This window comes from Falco naumanni, chromosome 1, assembly GCF_017639655.2.
Source record: "Falco naumanni isolate bFalNau1 chromosome 1, bFalNau1.pat, whole genome shotgun sequence".
Classification (NCBI taxonomy): domain Eukaryota; kingdom Metazoa; phylum Chordata; class Aves; order Falconiformes; family Falconidae; genus Falco; species Falco naumanni.
In genome coordinates, this window is record NC_054054.1 from 122788801 (window position 1) to 122808998 (window position 20198).

General features: G+C 37.6%; 1 protein-coding gene across 1 annotated transcript; it reads left to right on the forward strand.

The window, feature by feature from the left end:
• Positions 1 to 312: 312 nt before the first annotated feature.
• On the forward strand, positions 313 to 18512 carry ATAD5 (ATPase family AAA domain containing 5). Its single transcript, XM_040581911.1, is given in 24 exon segments — positions 313 to 425; positions 427 to 462; positions 1310 to 3099; positions 3451 to 3538; positions 4111 to 4275; positions 4799 to 4937; positions 5415 to 5499; positions 5978 to 6159; positions 6940 to 7097; positions 7412 to 7565; positions 7805 to 8083; positions 8258 to 8354; positions 9223 to 9305; positions 9398 to 9552; positions 9667 to 9817; positions 10288 to 10458; positions 11462 to 11580; positions 12460 to 12553; positions 12778 to 12842; positions 13769 to 13949; positions 14714 to 14901; positions 15196 to 16013; positions 17172 to 17336; positions 17520 to 18512. Coding segments are annotated over 24 exon segments (5478 nt in total). The 5' UTR covers positions 313 to 389; the 3' UTR covers positions 17599 to 18512.
• The last annotated feature ends 1686 nt before the right edge of the window (positions 18513 to 20198 follow it).

The window sequence follows — 20198 nt, forward strand, 5'->3', positions numbered from 1 at the left end:
CCTGGCGGGCTGGGCCCCTCCCGCGCCCCGCCCCGCAGCGCGAAACCCGAGTGACGGCGGCGGCGGCGGAGCGCGGCGGGGGGCGTGGCCGCGGTGGCACGTGATCCAGCCCGCAGAGAAGGGGCGGGGTGGGCGCCTGCGCGCCCGCGTCACGTGACGGCAGAAAGCGGGTGGCCGTTGGCGGCGCGCGCGGGTCACGTGGGGCGCCGTGGCACCGCCCCCCTTCCGCGCGGAGGTCCGAATCTCGTCCCGCGCGCGCTTTTCTGCCCGCCTGGCTCCCGCGCCCGGCGGTGGCATCGGGCGCGCGGGCCGCGCAGCGCCGCTCCATGGCGATCGCGCCTGCCTCGCGCCGTGGCTGAGGGCTCCCGGGCCCCGCCAGCGCCCGGGGCATGGTGGGCAGGGTGGCCGTGCCCGCGGCGGCCGCCCCCCCCCGCCCTGCCCGGCAAGGACGGCGACGCTCAGGTGGGGGCGCGGAGCGGGCCGGGGGCCGCGGCGGGCGGGGCGGGGCGGGGGCCGGCGGCGCTCTCGGGGGCGGGGGGCGGCCCTGTACTGGGGGCGTTTGACACGGCGCCGCTGCGGGAGCGGGGGGCGTTCGGCGCGGCGGGGGGTGCCCGCTGCCCGGCGCCGCCTTCGCTCGCAGCCCGGCGGCCGGGAGGTTTCGAAGCGCCTTCCTGAGGCGGCCCCGCGGCCGGGGGGAAGGGCTCTGCCCCCGGCGGGGTGACTTGAGGAGGGGTCGGGCTCTGGTGAAGTGGGAGCGCTGGGAGAGTCCCTGGACTGTCGTGCGAGTGCATCACCCTGTAGGGTCTGCATTGCCACCCGAGGTGCGGACTCTGTATTCCTTCCTTCTGCACGTTTAAAAGATGAAGCTTCTTCTTAAGATTCACGGATGTTTGCGGTAGGGTCACGCACCGTGCAGTGCTGGTGGCTCTCATGGTTGAGGGCTCTCCCAGTGCCCTGCTGAGCACCCCACGGTAACCGCCAGGGAGATCACCCCAATGGGAGTTGGCTTCTGGACCTCAGTGTTGGGAAGGTCTTAAGACCTTGTGGTCGCTGTCAGTTTTGGCGGTCTCAAAGCTTCAGAATGTGATTTTTATTTTTCTGAAATGGCAGAATTTTGATTTCGAGCTTAGATGGCTTTTGAAAACATGGAGATAAAGTTGGTGTGTACACAGTCTTAATGCATTGACAGGAGGCTTCTGTCCTCTGAAAAAGCGCTAGCATCACTATACTGCAAATACTGCTTTATATTACCACACTAAGTCATCTTCAGTTTTTAAAAACTAGGGTTGACGTTAAACTTTTTTTATAGCCCTGCAAGAAACGGCGAGAGGAAGATACTTCTGTTAAAACAATCACAAGGTATTTTTCGCCGTTAGCAAAACCAGTGGATAAAGTGTCGTCACCACCAAAACCCAGTAATATATTGGGTTATTTTAAAAAGACAGCTGTAACTGAGAAGGCTTCGTTACTGCTTGTAGCTGGAGAAAATGAAACGCCATTGGATGCTGATGGCCAAGACTGTAAGTCACCTTCTAAACCACCTTTAAAGCACAAGAGGAGAGGGAAGAGAGTTAATTTAAATAATACGCAAAGGGAGGCGAAAGCATCTGAGAATGAACACAAAATAGAAATTAGTAGTGATCACAGCAGAGAAACAGCAGGACTGAAACAAGACAGTAATGATTTTATTACCACTTGCACTTTAGTTGACCAAAAGAGTGCAAGAGAATTAGCAGAAGACAACGTGCAAAGAAAGAACTTCCCAAACACTGCCATCTGCAGAAAAAACTCAAAAAAAATGGATTCTCAAATAAATGGAACAAAAAATAGGGTAAAACAATCAAGGAAAAGGAAGCACAAAGTAAATATGGATTTGTCTGAAAGTTTTTCATCTGAAAACCAGCTGAATGACACGTGTATAAAGGAAACTGAAGATAAGAAAAAGATGGTAACTCCTACAACAGCAGAGTGTGACGCTACTATTAGTGATCCTAGTTTTGAAGTTCATATGGATGATGAGACATCACAGGTACATAATGGTATAATAACTGTGTCATTTGAGGACTTCTTGAAGAGTCAGGGAGAAAATAACGTAGATCAGGTTGAAGACAAAAAGCCGGCAACAGACAATTCTGCTACAGCAAATGAAACGGACAGAAGTGGTAGTATTAGTGACCCAGAAAAGTGTGAGGAGTCTCAACAGGTGCCGCTTAGAACAGTAACTGTCCTTGCACAAATTCATTCCATTCCCCTCAGATTAGCTCCGTTACATAAGGAGAAAAAAGGCTCTAAGAAAATTGCTTCGATTTTTTTGAAGCAGAAAGGATGCATAGGGGAAAAGGAAAGCAGCCCACCGCTCTTGGACAGTGAACAAACTGAACAGATTACTCAGAAAAGAAAATCTAATGTAGTTATTGAGGAAGAAGAACTGGAGTTAGCTGTGCTAGAGACTGCAGGGTCAGATTCTTTGAAGCCAAAATGCACTCTGGAAGAAAGGCATCAGTTTATGAAGGCATTTAGACAACCAACATCAGATGTAATAAAAAGTGGAGTTAAAAAGGCACCTGGAAAACAAAAGCAAGCCACTAGTAAGTCTTCAAAAGAAATAGAAGGACCTGCAGATGACACTGCTTCAAATAAAGGATTAGAAAGTGGAGTACCAGAAGATTACGTGGATAAATATACACATTCTACTCCTAAAACAAATAGAGCTAAACCCAAAACACCTAGAAAGTTTCAGAAGAAAGGAAACAGAAGAAGGAAGGCTTCAAAAACTGAGGAAACAAATGTCTCAAATAACAGCAATTGTAAGGATTCAGGAGCTAGTGTTCTTATTCAGGAAAACACCTTAGATGTAGAAATTTTATCAAGTCCAAAGGTGAATGAGAGAAGGAGGAATTTAAGGCAGAAAAAAATCAAAACATCAGAAAGTGTTACACCTAAAAGAAACAGGATGAGAGATAGCTTTTCTGAAGATGGGCTAAGTAGCTGTCCTTTACAGACTTCTACACCAAAAGCAAGCAAGCAATCCTTGAAGAAAAGTAACCTGTATAAAGCAGAGGTGATTACTGTGCCCTTTGACGGAAGCAGCCCAATAAGGTAAACATTTTAGAGTATATTCTACACTTTTTGCACATTGTTTTCCTGTAAGTATTTTAAAACTAAGACATAATTTGATTGGAATGCATACCAAAGCTGCATGAATGCAGATCATGCTAGGTAATACTACAGAAGAACCAAATCTGACTCAATAAATGTGCTTGTACTAAAGACATTTAAAAAAACCGAACAAACCCCAAAGACCAAAAAAAAAACCCCATCCACCACTTGGGGGGGTTGCTTCGGTTTACAGCACTGTATTTAAAGGCTTTTGAAAATGAGATTTGGAGTAATGTTTCTCTTTATTAAAAAGTGAAAGTAATAATTTCATAATACTTTTTTCCTAATTAGAATGAGGTTTACACGTATCAATGTGACTACAAAATCAAATAAAGCTGAAGCAGTGAAAAATGAAGAGTTTAACTCCAAAAATATAAAGGTAATTTATGTAATAGTTTCAGTATTTTGTCATTTACTATATGTGTATAATTGTATTAATATTCAGTATTGTGTAAGAGTTAGTATAACGTAATACAATGACAGTTCTCAGATGCCCTACGGTAAAATAATATTACTGTGATTTATGATAGTTTCTTGTACAGTTATTGTAACTTAAATTTTCAAGTGTGTCTTATCCATGTCAATCTACTTTTCATAACAGAAAAATCTAGTAAGGTAGTATGCTCATGTTCTGCAGGTTCTCAGTATGGGAACATACCAAGTTCTCAGTTTGGATACAGCAGAACAACTTACACTTAAGAACGTCACTGCCCGTATTTCATTTGTTTTGTGGACAGATTGGAGCCCTTGCAGGGCACTCACTGCCTTCTGAAAAGTATTTATATCACCTTGTTTTGCTCCTCCTTTCAAGTCTTTCATTTTCTTTTTGATACCGATAAAAATTTATTAAAATCATAGGCTTTTATGAATATGAAAATTATATTATGTGAACTGTCAAATATATTGCTATTGCTTGCTAGGTGTTTTGCTTCTTTTGTTCTTTGTTAACAGGTAAGCTCTAGTTCTAAAAACATATCCAAAGCAAAAGAGCTGATTGAAAAAGCAAAGGCTATACAGCATAACAGATCAAAGGTTAACGAAGACCTACCAGTCCCTGTGAGGCGCTCATCTCGACAGCGAGCTCTTGCTGAAAAGAAAAAATTACAAGAAAGCGAAGTAAGCCTGTATACTATGAGGCAGGGGGGAGGATATTTTGAAGTTTTTGTGATTCATTAAGCAACAAAAATGTTTCTTACCTTACAAATGTTTCTTTTAAAGAATCAAATAAGGTACATATCTATGCAGTGGTATGGTGAGTGTCATAGTAAGGTGACTGTCAGCATAGACTGGTAAAGCTCATCCTTATGTAGATCTGTAACATGCGGCAGATGGTCGCGCTTGGAAGTGACTGTTTCTCTTTCCTAATGGACAGCAATGTGTCTCTTTCAAATGTGTATGTTTTAGACATTTAAATTTAGATGAGAGTAATTCTGGCCTGTGTTTATATATTGGACATCTTATTCTATATACTATTTCCGTGTAGACAGCAGTAATAAAAGTATTGTATAATTTTTTAATTATGTTTAAGTTCCAAGCTCTCTAGCTTCTTCAGTTTTCTCAGTACTGATCACTAAATTGTATTGTTAATAAAGGAGGAAAAGCTCTGTTTCCTTTCTTATTTTATTTGCTTTTCCTCTAGGAATCAGTAATAATTTTAGATTCAAGCCTGAGTGATGCCACTACTACTGTGCAGAATGTGAAGCAAAAGCATCTTCAGAGCTTAAATGATGTGCTGGGAAAAAAGTCTAGAAACTTGAAGGTTGCAAAGAACTCAAATGGTAATTGGGTTTTACTGAATGTGTTTAATTTTTATTACAGTTATTGACTTTTATAACTTTATTTTATAAAGCTTCTTTTGCAGTACATTCATCTTTTCTTCTGATTTTTATTTTTTTTAATACTATTCCAATATATTCCTTTTATAATAGGAGTTAACAGTGCAGAGGTTATTTACGTGTGCTGCTTTAATTTTTCTTCATTCAGGGAAAACAATTTGTTTCAAAACCTACCAATAGTATACCATGTTTTGTTGTCTTCTAATTTGAGGGGCTTTTTTTAATGTTATAGAAAATAACATCTATAGTGATGAAATAACTAGAAATAAAACTATAATGAATTTTGTTAAAATACTCGGCTTCCCCTTAAGGGGAATGCCTAATGTTATGAAATGGAACACAGAGATAATGAACAGAGAAGTAAGGTTAAATTCTGTATCAATGCTGACCTAATCATATTTTTTTTTTTTCTTTTTAAAGGAAAACGGGGATATCCACCTTCCTTCCTAGGCAGAAGCGCTCAAAACTCTGCAGGTGAACCAGTTGTGGTCTTTGATGAAAGCAGGTCAGTTTACAAGATTGCAGTTGTTTAATAATCAAAACATATTTCAAGATTACTTTAACATTCTCTCATTGCACACATTTAAATACACTTATGGAAATGTGATATAAAGGTTAAAGGGTGGTTGGTTTTTTTTTTATACTGATCAATATGTTAATCTGCTTGCAAAATTTTGGGATTTTAGTGGAGAGTTCCTCAACCACTGTTGAGCCATTTTAGATGGTTGAAAATGTAGTTGATGATGACATAAAAAGAAATTCTGAATTGCATATAAAATTACAAAAAAAGCGCTTTTTTAAATTAAAATCTCTAATTTAACAATTAACATTAAATGTAAACTTCCTACATTTCAATTAATTTTAGCAGTTCTCCCAGACACTCTCTAACTTGAGTATAGAAGTGGATGTGATTAAATTCTGTTGTAAGCCTTACAAGCTATTAGTTCTAAGATTTATTTTTTTCATTTCTCTTTTCATTAAAGCCAAGATGCATCTGAAAATTCTCAAGATGATGATCAGTTCAGAGCAAAACGTGAATTCTTGATGAGCGGATTGCCAGAGTCGCTGAAAAGACAGATTGCAAAGAAGGCAGCAGCAATGGAAGCGTACTCTCTTGCAAGTTCATGTTTTAAGACTGTTGTCCATGTACAGCAGAAGGATGACTGTAAGCTTTTTTCCAGCTATGTGTAAATGTATATTATAATTTCTAGTAAATCTTTGCAGAAAAGAGAATCTTGATCAGCAGAACTTACTATTACGACTGGAATAACTGGTAGTGTCTTCTTGTTTTGTGTCACAGTAAGAAAACAAAACTTACAAGCTTCCAGTGAGATGTTTGATTTGTAAATTGTGTATTCACAAATTGATGCTAAAGTAATGTATACATTCCTGGGTGAGGATGCAAAATTCTTAATACTTAGTCAAAAAAGAGTCTTTCGAGTTTGAGTTTGGGGATGAAGCTATTTTCTTCAAACAAAGGCAAAACGTTTCACAAAAGAACAGTCTGTTTCTTACCACTAAGTGAGGAAGTGTGCTACAATAGTCTTCTGAAAGGGCGTGACAGAAAAGCAGAATGTAGAGTAGCCCTTAACAGAGTTTATATTTGCAAACCAACCAATAAACAAACAAAATCCTTGGTGAGTATCTGTCGTACAGAGACCCAGTGAGGGCACAGGTGGTTATTTAGAGCAAGCAGAGCCCAGGAGCAACTTGCTGGAAAAATGTTGAATGCAGAAATGTGCAAATTTGTTCTGGTTTTGGGAGGTGAAATTAATGAAGATAAAAAGTTGATGCAGTGTAAGTTAAATAAGCTTGGCTTTGACCTGATAAAGGTATAGTTAAAAGCATTTACTCTTAGTTACTGTAGGATGTTTTTGTCTGTGTTTATTGCTGTTTTGGTAATAAGTTTCCTCTTGTTTTGTTTTTGGTGGGGGTTCTTTTGTAGGTTATCCAATGTGGAAATTGAAGTCGCCCTCGTGCCCTCTGTTAACTAAGCTGAGGAAACTGAATACTGAAGTCACTAATGTCACAAAAATCACTCTCTCACTTGGTGAATTTTCCAGTGTGAACTCAAAACTAACTGGAAACTGCCCTGCACCTGTGGTTAGTACTTCAAAATGGGGGCTTGTGTTACAAGAAAAATGAAAAGAAAATTGAAATTAGTTACTAGTTAGGACTTTTATTTTGAAAAAATGTATAGTTTGAACCTGTTTCTGTTCTGGATGTTTTCTTTTTTTTCCTTGGGTGTAATTTACCCATTCTGCATTGTAACATTAGACAATTCCCGACGCTTTCTGTTAATCTGTGTTTAACAAGACAGTGACCGATTTAAATTATGCAAAACTGTTGTTGTTGTTCTGTGTGATGTTTTTGAGTAATAACTGGTGGGGTTTTTTTTTTGTGTGTGTGTGTTACAGCTTTCTGGCCACCGACCAGTTTTTCCTGATACATTCAGGAAAGATTTACTAGATGAGATCATGTCTTCCAATTCTCAATTTCCTGTGAGAAAATACTTCTACAAGTTTCTGAAAAAGCAAACTGAACGGTTGGGTTTTGAAAACAGTATTCAAGGTTAGTAATCTACATAGGGAAAAATACACTCGTGCTCTATCTAGCTTAAAAAGGCAACCTGGAACTTCCAGAAATATGTCAGTGAAGGAATACTGTTGTTGGAAATAAATGGGTCCTCACACTTCTTTTACCAAATTATTTTCATATATACATTTTTACCAAATTCTTCAAGTATGGCTTAAACATACGTATAGTTGTAGTGGACATAGCTTGTAATTTTGTGGGGTTTTTTTCCTTAGAAAGCAGAGAGGGCACTGCAAATTCTGAGATAGATCAGAAACGTTCTGACAAGTGGAAGGAAACTAAGAGGAAAAGGAAAGAAACAGAAGACCACAAATCAAAAAGAAGAAAACAAAGTGAAGGTACAGAGACTGAAGCAAAATCAAGAGTTTCTCCTGTATCTGGAGAAAACCAGCCAGAGACAGGACAAGCCACACGCTTGGGAAAAAACAAGACCCAGAAACTAGATGTTGTGACAGAAGACACTGAATGTTTATCAGAGCCAAATGCACTTTCAGGTAACTCCACTTCCTATCTGATTTTAATTCTCTTTGCATTGAGGGAATGTATATATGATGTATGTCAGCATTTTACTGTGATGCAAAAATCATACCTAGTCTTAATATTCTACTAGACTTGATCAACTCTTTCGTATGAAGAACTATTTTAAAATGGATGATATTTTTCTGTAGGTGTTGAAAAGGAAGACACACTTTGGACAGAAAAATACCAACCTCAAGATTCCAGTGAACTTGTAGGGAACAAGAAAGAAATTGAAAGGCTACACAGGTCAGAAGTGGAAACATGGATCCATTATTATTATTATTTTTCATATTTTTCATCGTATTACTTGATTATGCTTAAAGAAGCAAAGTCAGTTATTTTATGCTATGCTTGAATAACACAGGGTGTATGTTTGCGGCCTTTGTTTTGGTTTACTTCCGAAAAGTTCCAGAAAAAATTTGTCAGTTGGTGTGAATGATCTTTTGGTCGTAGTTCCTTTTTCCAGTAATACCTCAGTAGCCTGTATGGTGTGGTACAAAACAAACACACGAAATGCTGTATTAGTTTGTGTGATCACAATGAAATACTTAAGTAACAAATGCTTTTACCAGTTTAGTAAAAACTACTTTTTGTCAGGTTATTTAAGCTCACATGCTATGAGTAAGAGATAGCTACCTACGAGTCTTGTCTGTTCTTCCCTACAAGCATATCTGATCCTAATCTTCATGCTCTGCCTCTGCTTTTGACAGTAATTTGGTGCTCAAGTCCATCTACTATATTGTGATTTCAGTCAAATTTTCTGTATGGGTTTAAGTTATTGTTGTGGCTCATATGCAGAATTTAAAGGTCCATCTGACAAACAATGCTGAACTATGACTGATAAAGCATTTCCCACAATTTATTAAGTAGCTTGCCAAGTGACTTGGTTTTATACCAATCAGCTAGTAAATGGAGAATGAAGAAGGAATCCTTTTTTATAAAAGAACTGAGCAAACTCTGAACAATTTATATTTTTTTTAATCTGAAAGGACTTTGGTTTGAGAGGAATAACAAGTGGCTTATGTCCCCTAGTTTTACGTTCTGTTCCATCTGAATTTGGTTCACTTTATTCAGCAATTATTTTTCATTTTTATTCTGTTCCTTCCTTTTATAGTTGGTTAAAAGAATGGAAAAAAAGAGCTGACTTGGAAGAAAAAAGAAATCGGAAAGGGAAAAAGGAGGACAAAGAGCATGAAGGTGCTGATAGAATTAAAAATTATATATATAGCTTCTCTTTGTTAAAGTTTGCAAAAAAAATTTACATGAATCCTTTCTTTTCTGTTAAAAAGATTCTACAGATTTTTTGGACAGCCTTGACTTTAGAGATAGTGATTCTGATACTGAGGAAGAGACTAACCTTTGCAATACAGTTCTGATAACTGGCCCACCAGGAGTAGGGAAGACTGCTGCAGTATATGCTTGTGCTCAGGAGCTTGGTTTTAAGGTTTGTGGCATTCTTTCCTCAGTGTCATTTTTCTTTTTTGTAACTAGTGATATGAGAGCATTCGTAATACAAGATATCTAACTTTTAAAAAATGTAAATTAAATGCCATTGCAGATATTTGAAGTCAATGCCTCTTGCCAGCGTAGCGGTAGACAGATACTGTCTCAACTAAAAGAAGCTACTCAGTCTCATCAAGTGGATAAAAAAGGCATTAATGCACACAAGCCTTGCTTTTTTAACAGTTGTAGCAGTACCAAGTCACCAAGTAAGTTTCATGGTTATATCTGGGTGGTTTGGGGGTTGGGGTTTTTTTTATTCTTTTTTTAGTTGGTTGTTTGGGGATTTTTTTTAGGAACTGAGTTCCCAAAACAATTTTTAGACAGCAGTTCTTTAAGAAAGATGGGAAACTGCAGTTTATCTGGCCATAATAATAAGAAAAGCTCTGTTGGTTAACAAAACTACATACCAAATTAAATAATGACGTTATCAAAATGACTGACTCTTTGTTATCCTCAGCTATTTCTGTAGTGCTGGAGTAAGTGCTATGGCACTTGATATTCAAGTTGAACAGAAAGCATTCACTATAACAGGAGAAAAGTAAAATAAGCAGAAATCAGCACAGTAAATCTGTCCTGTACTACATACAAAACCAGGGATTTGCTCTAAATTTGCCCAAGACATGTCAGTTTGAGATAACGTTTCCAGATTAAGTTTAATGTAAAACATATCTTCCAGAAAAGATGTATTCTCCAAAGAAAGTTGTTTCACCAAGAAAACCTCCACTGTCACCAAAAGGAGCAGGATTAAAACGAAGTTTGCCCCCTAAAACACTTGCAGACTATTTCAAAATTCCTTCCAAACGTAAAGGTAATGATGGAGCAGTAACATCTCAAGAAAAAAATAAAGGTAGGTATCACCATTTAATAATTATTTACCTTTGGAGATGGAAACAGTACGCTGAGCTCCTGTATACGTGGAGCTGTGTGGGGAAAAGAGTAGAGCACACTTACTACACTCCAACTGCCAGCAGGAATTACTTAATGCATCTCGAATACACTTAACTACATAGGAAATAGCCATTACTCTGTATTACAGGGAAGTTAATTAGGGTACAGCCTATATGAAGTTCAGTAGGCTTTCCTTGGTTGTTTTGGGTTTGGTTTTTTGGTTTTTTTTCTCCAGAGCAGCTAGGTAAGAGAAGAAAAATTAGAATCTGTAGAAAAACACGCCTTTATGTTACCTCAGTACCTGTTTCGGGTTGGTGTGGAGTGGTCACTGTGCTTGGTGGAGACAGATGGGTTTTGGGTTTTTTGGGGTTTTTTTTTTTTTGGTGTGTGTGTATATATATATACATATATATAAATATAAAGTTTCTGCCACAGAATTAAGAGTTCCTGTAAAGCCAATAAATGTTTGATTACAGACATTGGATTTAAATACATAAAGGGCACGCTGAAATCTTTGAGTCGCTTAACGTTGGAAGGTGTATTTCCAAATGTATCATGGGATCAGGAAGTCTTAAAGACAGGTCCTTAGAAAGGAAATAATATATTTGGACAATGAGTGGTTTTGCACAGACCATACAGAGGAATGCATGAGCGAAGTGCTGAATTGAGGCAACCAAGTCTAATCCTTGTCTTTTTGGGCAATCTTACTGCATTTTCTTGAAGGACTTGTATCTACTCCATGCCCCTGAGGTGTCACAGTTTGATTCCCAGCAAATTTGTTGCAATTTTTTTTTTTAATAAGAGACATCAGAAAAGGATGTAGGTCAGATCTAAGTTTTTGTGTCAGTGTAGATTTTCTTTAGCAGTTAATACTTGGGGTGATTTTGAAACCAGTGCCTAGAATGCATATTCATGGTTTCAGTCCTCCTTTACTTCCTGCTCAATTCTTCACCCATCTGCAGGTAATACTCAGAAATCACTTAAAGAAAAGAAAGATGCTCAAATTAAGGCAATAAACAAAGAAGGAGAAGGAGGAGAACACAACAGGAAAAGTGCAACATCTCTCATTCTCTTTGAAGAGGTAAAATTCACATGAAATATATGTGAGCAATACGTTGTTTCATTGTGTTTAAAGAATTTAACTTTCTTCTTCCCTTTGTCCTTAAGATTTCTGGGTAGATTCAAGTGTAGGCATTATCAGTTTCTTAAAAACTAATTCAGTATTTAATGATTTCATCCTCAGGAGTACTTTTTTAACCATGGATCGTTATTTTACAAAGTTACTTTAAAAGATAAAGAAACTGTCATCTATCAACCATTGTTCACTGTTAGGACAGTTTGCAGGATTCTGCTAATTTAACTCCTTTGATTATGTCAGAAGTGTTGGTTTATAATTTTACACTACTTAAATGCACTGAGACACTTTAACAGTCACCGTTAATACCCCAGTAATTACAATATCTAAGCCCACATTCAGTTGTTCTTTTCTGTCACCTCTGGCCCCAAAATGTCTTGAGTTTAAACTAAGAATACCAAATTACAGCCAAGAATGTAGTTTTAAGTAAATAAAGGAGGTATAGCAATGTTGCTAACTGTGGGCTGATCCTACAGAATACTAGTGAAATTCTATTAAAAAACAAAATCCAAAAGCCACCTGGACATGGTCCTGGGCAACCTGCTCTAACTGACCCACCTTGAGCTGGGGGAGGTTGGACAAGGTGACCTCCCCAGGCCCCTTCCAGTCTCAACCAGTCTGTGATTTTGTAAGCCACAGCATGGAAGACTGCGATCAAAGTGTTTTGTGCTAACAGGTGAACCTGGCACACGTATACTGTCATTGGCCACAAACGTTCAAAAAATCTGTATTAATGTTAAGTCTTAGTCAGTTGTTAAAAGTATGATTGCATTCACAGCTTGTAGTTATTGTTAAATTTTTTTTGCACTTCGTTTTTTCCTATAGGTAGATATAATATTTGATGAAGATGCAGGGTTTCTGAGCGCAATAAAGACATTCATGGCAACTGCAAAGAGACCTGTAATTCTTACTACCAATGGTGAGTACTGTTTGTTACAGTAGTTAAGCTTTACACTTAGAGCCTCTTTTAATAAGATGGATTAAATGGTGATGGCTGAATAGAACTCCTAAATGTAAAATCAAATGAGTGAAGACTCTTAAAGCCAGTATTTTAGTATTTGAATAAAGATACTGGCTGCTCTAATGGGTAAAGAAAATAATTAATTTTGAATACCGAAGTATCACTGATATCTCTTTATATAGATCCAACATTCAGCTTATTGTTTGATGGCTATTTTGAGGAGATCAACTTTAGAACCCCTTCCTTGGTAAGTCTGTGTTTGGAAATGCAGATATGTCCTAAGCAAATAATTGCCAGTTAATTTAAGTTGGAAATTTAAATGTTGATGTAGGTTTATATTTATCTGATGTAATACATCTGTTTCATCAGAAGACTATTTTTTCAGGTTTTATGCAAGGATGTGTAGGATGCATTTACCTTTTACATGTAGAATTTTTGTTTAGTAGCATGGAAGATTTATTTTCTTAACCACTTAGTATTTTAGAGAATTACAACAAGAACATCACTTCATCACTTAACTTGGCTTTTAGAATGTAGCAAATAATTCCATAAATGATATATCTTATAGTTTTGATCTGAACACTGACTATGCCAGTATTGGTTTTTTCATTAAAAAAAGTATAGGAACTATTTTAGAAATACTATGGGTTATCCCTTTAACATAAACACTAGTATTCTGTAGAGCAAATAGTTTTATTTGCAGCTGTGTATTATGTGAAAAACCTAAATAAATGAGAATCAGAAGGAACTTGCTTTTGAGAAGAGGAATTTTTTTTAATGTGAAATTGCAATTGTCTGGTAGCCTGAAAGCTTTTCAGAGTTAAAAGAAAAAAGCCTTTAAAATGAATATAGTTCACTAAAACTTGTTCGCTGGTGATGAGAAGCAAGGTGCACATGGTTTCAGGAACACAAGCAGAATGTGTGTGTTGTGTTTTGTTTCTAATGAGTTGAATTCCTGAATTGAACTTAATTCACTGACATGGACTGTTTAGATTTGGTATTCTGCTTTTCTGTAAAGGTTTTAATGTAACTATAATCTAATTTCATAAACTAATTTTCTGTATTAAAAAGAAAAATGTATTGCAAGCACAAATAGAATAATTTTCTCCTGTGTGACTTACCACAGTTGGATTTGTAGTTGTTTTCAGTGGTCTATGTCTAACTTTTGTTTAGATGAATGCTGCTAGCTATCTTCAAGTGCTGTGTCTGGCTGAGAATCTACGAACAGATGTGAAGGACTTAGCTGCTCTGTTAACCACAAATAACTGTGATATCAGACAAAGTATTCTCTACTTACAATTTTGGGTGAGAAGTGGAGGTGGATGCTTGAAAGACAAATGTTTGGCCCGTCATGGTAGGTTGATTTCATTTAGTTAAAAACAACAATAATTCTCCATCTTAACATGAATTTGATTAAATCAAACCATTCTTAGACTTGTATGATTAGATGGTAACTTCCTGTAAGGCTCCTAAACGTTTGGGTAGGGTTTGGAGGTGGGGGTTGGCCACTTCAAAGCCTTGTAAATACACTTAAGGAGCTAAAAGTTTTATTTTTATTGTACCTGTTTATTACCCATCATTATGGTACTTGTACTTAATTATCTCCCTTTTCACTTCCGAGAAGCAAAACTGGGCAAAGTAGGGAGCCAGCAGTTGTTTCCCTTCACCTCAGAGGTTGCAGTTCTTTATCTGTTTAGCTGAGTTGTAGGTAATTCACCTAGAAAGAAGAAGCAGAACTGAAAAAAGGAGAAAAATTGGACAGGCAAGCAGGCAGCAAGGGTGAGAACTCGGTCCCAAAGGATACAGGAAGAGTATTCTCATCAGGTGTGGGTGTGTGTGAATGAGCGACAGAGACTGGTGGGGCATAAAAGAAAGAACAGACTATTTTAGATGGTCACTTGCAAAGAAGGGAGAGCAGGCAGATCGCTAACACTTGAAGAAATGAAATGGGGATGATGGGTGGGGATGGGGATGACTGGTTTCAGCTGTTACTCAGAACTGCAGCAAGAAGTGACAGTTACAGTATAGGTTATAAAAGGAATTGAGGCAAAGAGGGGGGAAAAAACAATTTCACGATGCATTGTTTCTTTTCAAGTAAAGCATGTTATCTTTGTGCAGGAGGAGATGAAACAGATAAAGCAAATCATGTAATTTATTCTGAAAAGACTACTGATTCCAAGATTGATTTTTCTCAAGCTGATGCACGCCTTCAGGAATTTCCAAAATGTGATACAGGCTGTGTAGAGACATTGCTTGGCCTTAAGAATATCCTGTTGCCTTCAGAAGATTTGTTTACATTTCTTAAGGTATTTTTTGTAGTTTACTAGCTAATACTTTGAATGATTGCCAGATAATTAAGTGTAATTGTCACTACAAATAGCATCTTCTTGGAAGCAAATCTCTTTGAAAAGAGTTGTTGTAGAAATTAGGAGGTTCTGTCATTATTAAGCAAAATCTGATTCCAAAATCTGAACTGGGGAAGTCTCCTGCAAGCAGAACAGTCCCTCGCCTCATAAAGCCAAAGCCAGGACTATGGGAATTTCTGTAATAACTTATATATATGATATGTTAATAAATTATTCACTATTATTATTTTACAGCACAAAATCACAACCATGGACAAGTGGAATAAATTGATGCAGCTTCTCACAGAATTCCAGATGAAGAAAGTGGATTTTATATATAGTAATCTTGAACTTATTCTTCCCTTACCAGTGCAAGTTCTTTCAAATCAATCTGAAGCTTCTAACTCTCTACTTGAAAGGTCTACCACAGTTTCTTTGAAAAGCAAATCTACTAACAGATACTGCTCTGGCAAAAAGTCTAAAAAGACAAAGAAGCAGAAGAGGCTTGAGATATTGTGTGATAGTGACTTATTTGATACTGAACTGAACTATTCAGCTGAATTCATAACTTTACCATCAGATAGTCCTCTATCAGGTGCTGAAGTGAATAAAGAGGAATCGCAATTTCTGATGAATAAAGAAGAAAGAGAAATTAAAACTAAAACCTCAGCAAAGGAGAAAAGGTCTGCTCTTGTTTTTCAGTGTCTGAATTCGCTGACTGAATTTGTGGAGAACATGTCCTTCTTGGATTGCTGTGTAAACACTAATACCGAGGAACCACTGGAGTTCTCTAAAGATGAAGGATTTAGTTGGACAAATGGCAAAATCAAAAATGGTCTTTGTGACGAATTCAGTATAGAAAATACTGATTGGTGGCGTTCCCAGAGCTGTAGTGAAATAAAAGCAGCTATCGAAGCACTCAGTTTTAACAAATGTTTTGTTAATATTTCACAAAACTTGGAATCCTCTTTGAGTACCAGTAAAACACCTGAAAGTGATCAGCTGGAGGGACTTACTTTGCATATTTCAAACACAAGAAATTGTGTATCCTTCAGTCAGTCAGCTGATTCAAGGTAAGACTTTGCTAGTATTTCTGGAATAGAATGCAATTTTTTGTCAAGAAAAGCGTTTCACAGGGTGTAGGACTGTTTCACATACTGTGTAAACACATATACCAATATGACTGTTGTCAGTATGTCTCAAAATGCTGGAATAGTTGTTCACTTGGCTTGTATAAGCTTAAATTAACTGCTTGGTAATTGCAAAAAGTGACTTTTCATGTTTGAGTAGCTTGACTGTAATGTTGTTCAGGGGTGGTAGCAATAATCTAGTCTGTTTACTGTAAAAATGAAGGGACGAACACCACCCCCACCCTCAAAAGAATAACAAACCCCAAAAAGAATGGTTTTTTCAAGGCAGACAGATGGATTGAAATAGATTCTGCAACTACTAGGCATGCAAATTTTTCATCCAGTGCCTGGTCATATTGGGTCTGTGTTAAATGCATAGGTGTTACTTGATGAAGACCTAACAAAATTCAGAGCAAAGTTACTGCAATTTTTTTGTAGTAACTTATGCTAACACGTAATAATCTTTAATATATTATAAAAGATCAAAGAATACAGTGCTGCTAGCAAGTGTGGATATGAAAGACTGTTTTAACATAAACAAATGATGACATAAACAAGTCATCATATGTGAAACTGGCATAACAGGTGAATAAAACCTATTCAAGTGCCTGAATATGAAAACAGGTTAGACCCTTACTGCTGTAAGTCAGTACCCAGATGAGCAATGTCAAAATGGGTCTAACCATCTAACCTGTGACCGAGTTTGGCCAACATAGGAGTTACACATTGAAACTGATACTGACATTCTGGCAATTACAAAGCACATGATGCTTTTTATTTTTGAAGGCCACAGATGCTTTTGGTTACATTGTCAGACAGATGTACTAGATTGTGAAGACCTCCCCAGACTAAATTCCATAGCTGAGCTAAGAGCATTGGCCAAACAGACCACTGTCTGTCATGTCTCTGTCTCCGTGTGTAACTTTGTAATGCTGTGTAAGCAGCACACGATAACAAGTCGCAGGCATCTAATCCATTGGGATGCGGTTTTAGACATCAGTATGTTTACCAGAGTTTTAAACCAGATTTGATCTTAAAGGAACAAAATAGTGACTGCGCATTCTTGAATGAGAAACAATAAAGCTTCATTATCTATTTTAGCATTCACAAAAAAGCAGAGAAGAGGCTGGCAATCATCAGAACTGTATTTTCCAGAAGTCCTTTAAACCTGAGTAATAAGCAAGCCAGTATACTTGAATACCTCCCCAGTCTTCGCAGTATCTGTAGGTTTGAGAAGCTTAAAGAGCAAGGGAAGACTAAAAGAAGGTAAGCTTTTTGGTTTTCCTAAATCTTGCTACACTGTTATATACATGGTAGTTAATTTTAGTAAAATAATTTGTCAAATAATTCTAGACAAGAAGGGTGAAAGTTTGCCTCTCCAGATAATAGGTGTTGCCTTGCATTTGGAAATAACTTATAGTTGTTATCCCTTTACTTTTCTTCTTATAGGTTTTTGCATTATCTTGAAGAGAGTCATCTTGAAATACCCAGACAAATGATAAATGGTCTGTGTTTGGACTTTCCTTAAAATCGCCAACCCCAGAAATACGTTGTGCCTAATGGTGGTATTCTCACCATAGTTTGATTTTAATTTTTTTTTACCACGTTATTTTATTGTATATTCAGAGCTGATTGTATATTAAATTTCTATAAGTATTTAAAATTATGTATTTATCTATTGCATTGGTATTGCTCTCCACAACTGAAATGTGGGTTTGTTTGGTGCTTGTCCAATAAGTGCATTTATAATACTAAATGCACAAACTAATCAATGGGGACTCCTTCATACGATCTTTCTCTGTAATTTGTGTATCAAATAATATTAAGTCCTTTTGTAATGACCAGCTGTCACAACTTCCACAGCAAAGTTGCTTTTTTCCAAGGAGACAGTTTTAGTAAAACAAGCTTGTTTCTTTCTGAATTTGCAGTTGTGTTAAATAATTTGGGGTGGGAGGGGGCAGGGAGAGGATGCAACAAGTCTTCTAACATGTAAACAACTAATAAGAGCTCTTGACAATAATGACTGGGTAACAGTCTTTACAAAGCACTGTGCCTCAATGTACATAGATTTGTGTATGTTCATTTAATTTCCTTTCATTATTTCCAACTGTCAGGTCTGCATGTTAATCTCCTAAAAAGGTAGAGGAATGATTACTGTAGCTCAGGATGGTCTCAGAGATTAGGCAAGATTTTGTAAATAAAATTATGCCAGTGTTACTTTGGTTTCAGTAATATTTAACCACTTCTAGTCTTGTATATTGTGTTCTATTTTTATGCTTCATTTTGTATTTGGCAAGACTTCAGCCTGATTATTTGTGTTTGAATCTGGTTTTATATGACAATAAATTTGTGATACTTTGCTACAATTCTGAATATTTCCATTGTATGAAAAATAAGACTCCTAAAACTTGATGTTTTCAGTCAATAAAGATGATGATTATGGATTTTTTCTTTTTAACTGGAAACATTTCAGCCATGTACTTTTCCAGCTTTATATTGCAATTGGACTGTACCTCTTCCTCAAACTGTGTCAGATTGGTGCCATGCAGTGGTATTCCACTTACCTCAGTGTCTCTAATAATAAGGAAGGCCATTTTCTAGTATATTCTGTTCTCATTATATATTTTTAATGTCTTAAAGATGTTCGGGAGTTGGAAATATTTATGAAAACAGTAAATTATTTTAAGCTTCTGCATTGTAGATAATAATTTTTATAGCTTACTCTTTTTGTAGCCCAGAATTATCAAATAGGAATGAAATAGTGGTGGCTGTTAAAATCTCTTAATGTATAGTTGTATCACTGGTCTAGAGCAACTCCTGTACATTTCTGTAAAAATAAAAAAATAATTTTTTAAAATGTTTAAAGTAAAGTAGAAGTGTATCTGTTCCCTGCTTTATAAAGGCACTCTCTGTATACCTATATTACAGTGGGGACCTGCATAGATTGGAAACAGGCCCTATAAAGTATTATTATTTTAGGAAATTCATGGGTAATTTAAAAGACATAAAGTTGGAAAGCCATGGGAGACAACTAACCTCCTCTTGAAGTCAACTCTGTGGTTCTGATAACTACTGTGAGAATTTTATTTTTTTTAATAGAATCTCTAGACTGTGTTGTCCAGAAGGTAAGGTGGAATTTCAGGTATTTTATTTCTTGATAAGATACTTGTGTGCAATTACCACATAGAAACATCTCAAGCTAGTTTGACTGAATGATAATCCACTTGTGGTGATTTGTTTGAACTCTGATAAACTAGCAACTTCGCATTTTTATGCATCAAGTATGAGCATCTTTTCTATGCTAGAGGAAAGCAAGTTTCCATGAGGGGTGGGCTGGTCTTGAGGAAAAGAGCTAAGCTGGTTTTGATTAACTCAGCTTTGAAAGGAAATGCTTCACAAGATCCATTGCGGTACTGCGGAAGTCACCTACCTTTGATTCCACACGTTTGCCTGCAATAGTTTGGGCCCTGCTTAGTACCTCATACTGCCCACCTAGCTCGCTTATGTGTCTTCTGTAGTAGGGCAGGCAACATTGCTTCCACAGTGTGAAAGTGTAATGTAAGAAAGAACAAGCTTCTCTTTGGAGCAGAAAACACCTTTTCTTCCAAAACATAAAAGTCAGCTTCAGGCATCTTGGGAGTGACGGAAGATAATGTGGAAAGAGAAAGACAAAACCTATGCCTGTGTGAAATTCAGTGAAACTAGAAGTAAAAAAAACAAACTGGGGTTTCGCTATGACACTACGCTCTATTTAAAACAGTAGTTATTACTAGGTGTACAATAATTTAACAGCAAAACAATTTAACAAAAAAACCCTCAAACATGTTGTTGACATTTTAGTCAAGTTTCAAGCTTTTCTTTTTACTGTCATTCCAATATTGCTGTCTAGAGTATAAATGAAGGTGACATTATTCTACAGTCCCATGAGTAATACAGAAAAAAGTGGTTAAGCCTTAGGCATGTTCTTGCCAAACGCAGAGTAGAAGTAGGAGGATGGAAGGATCCTTTTACGAGCAAGACCATACCCGTCTTTGTAAAAGCCCTGAAACAGGGTGAGAGGTGCCTTGACAGCTGAGGGCTGGGCAGGACGTGTCCCTTGCAAGCTGCAGGAAGACACTGAAGCTTAGT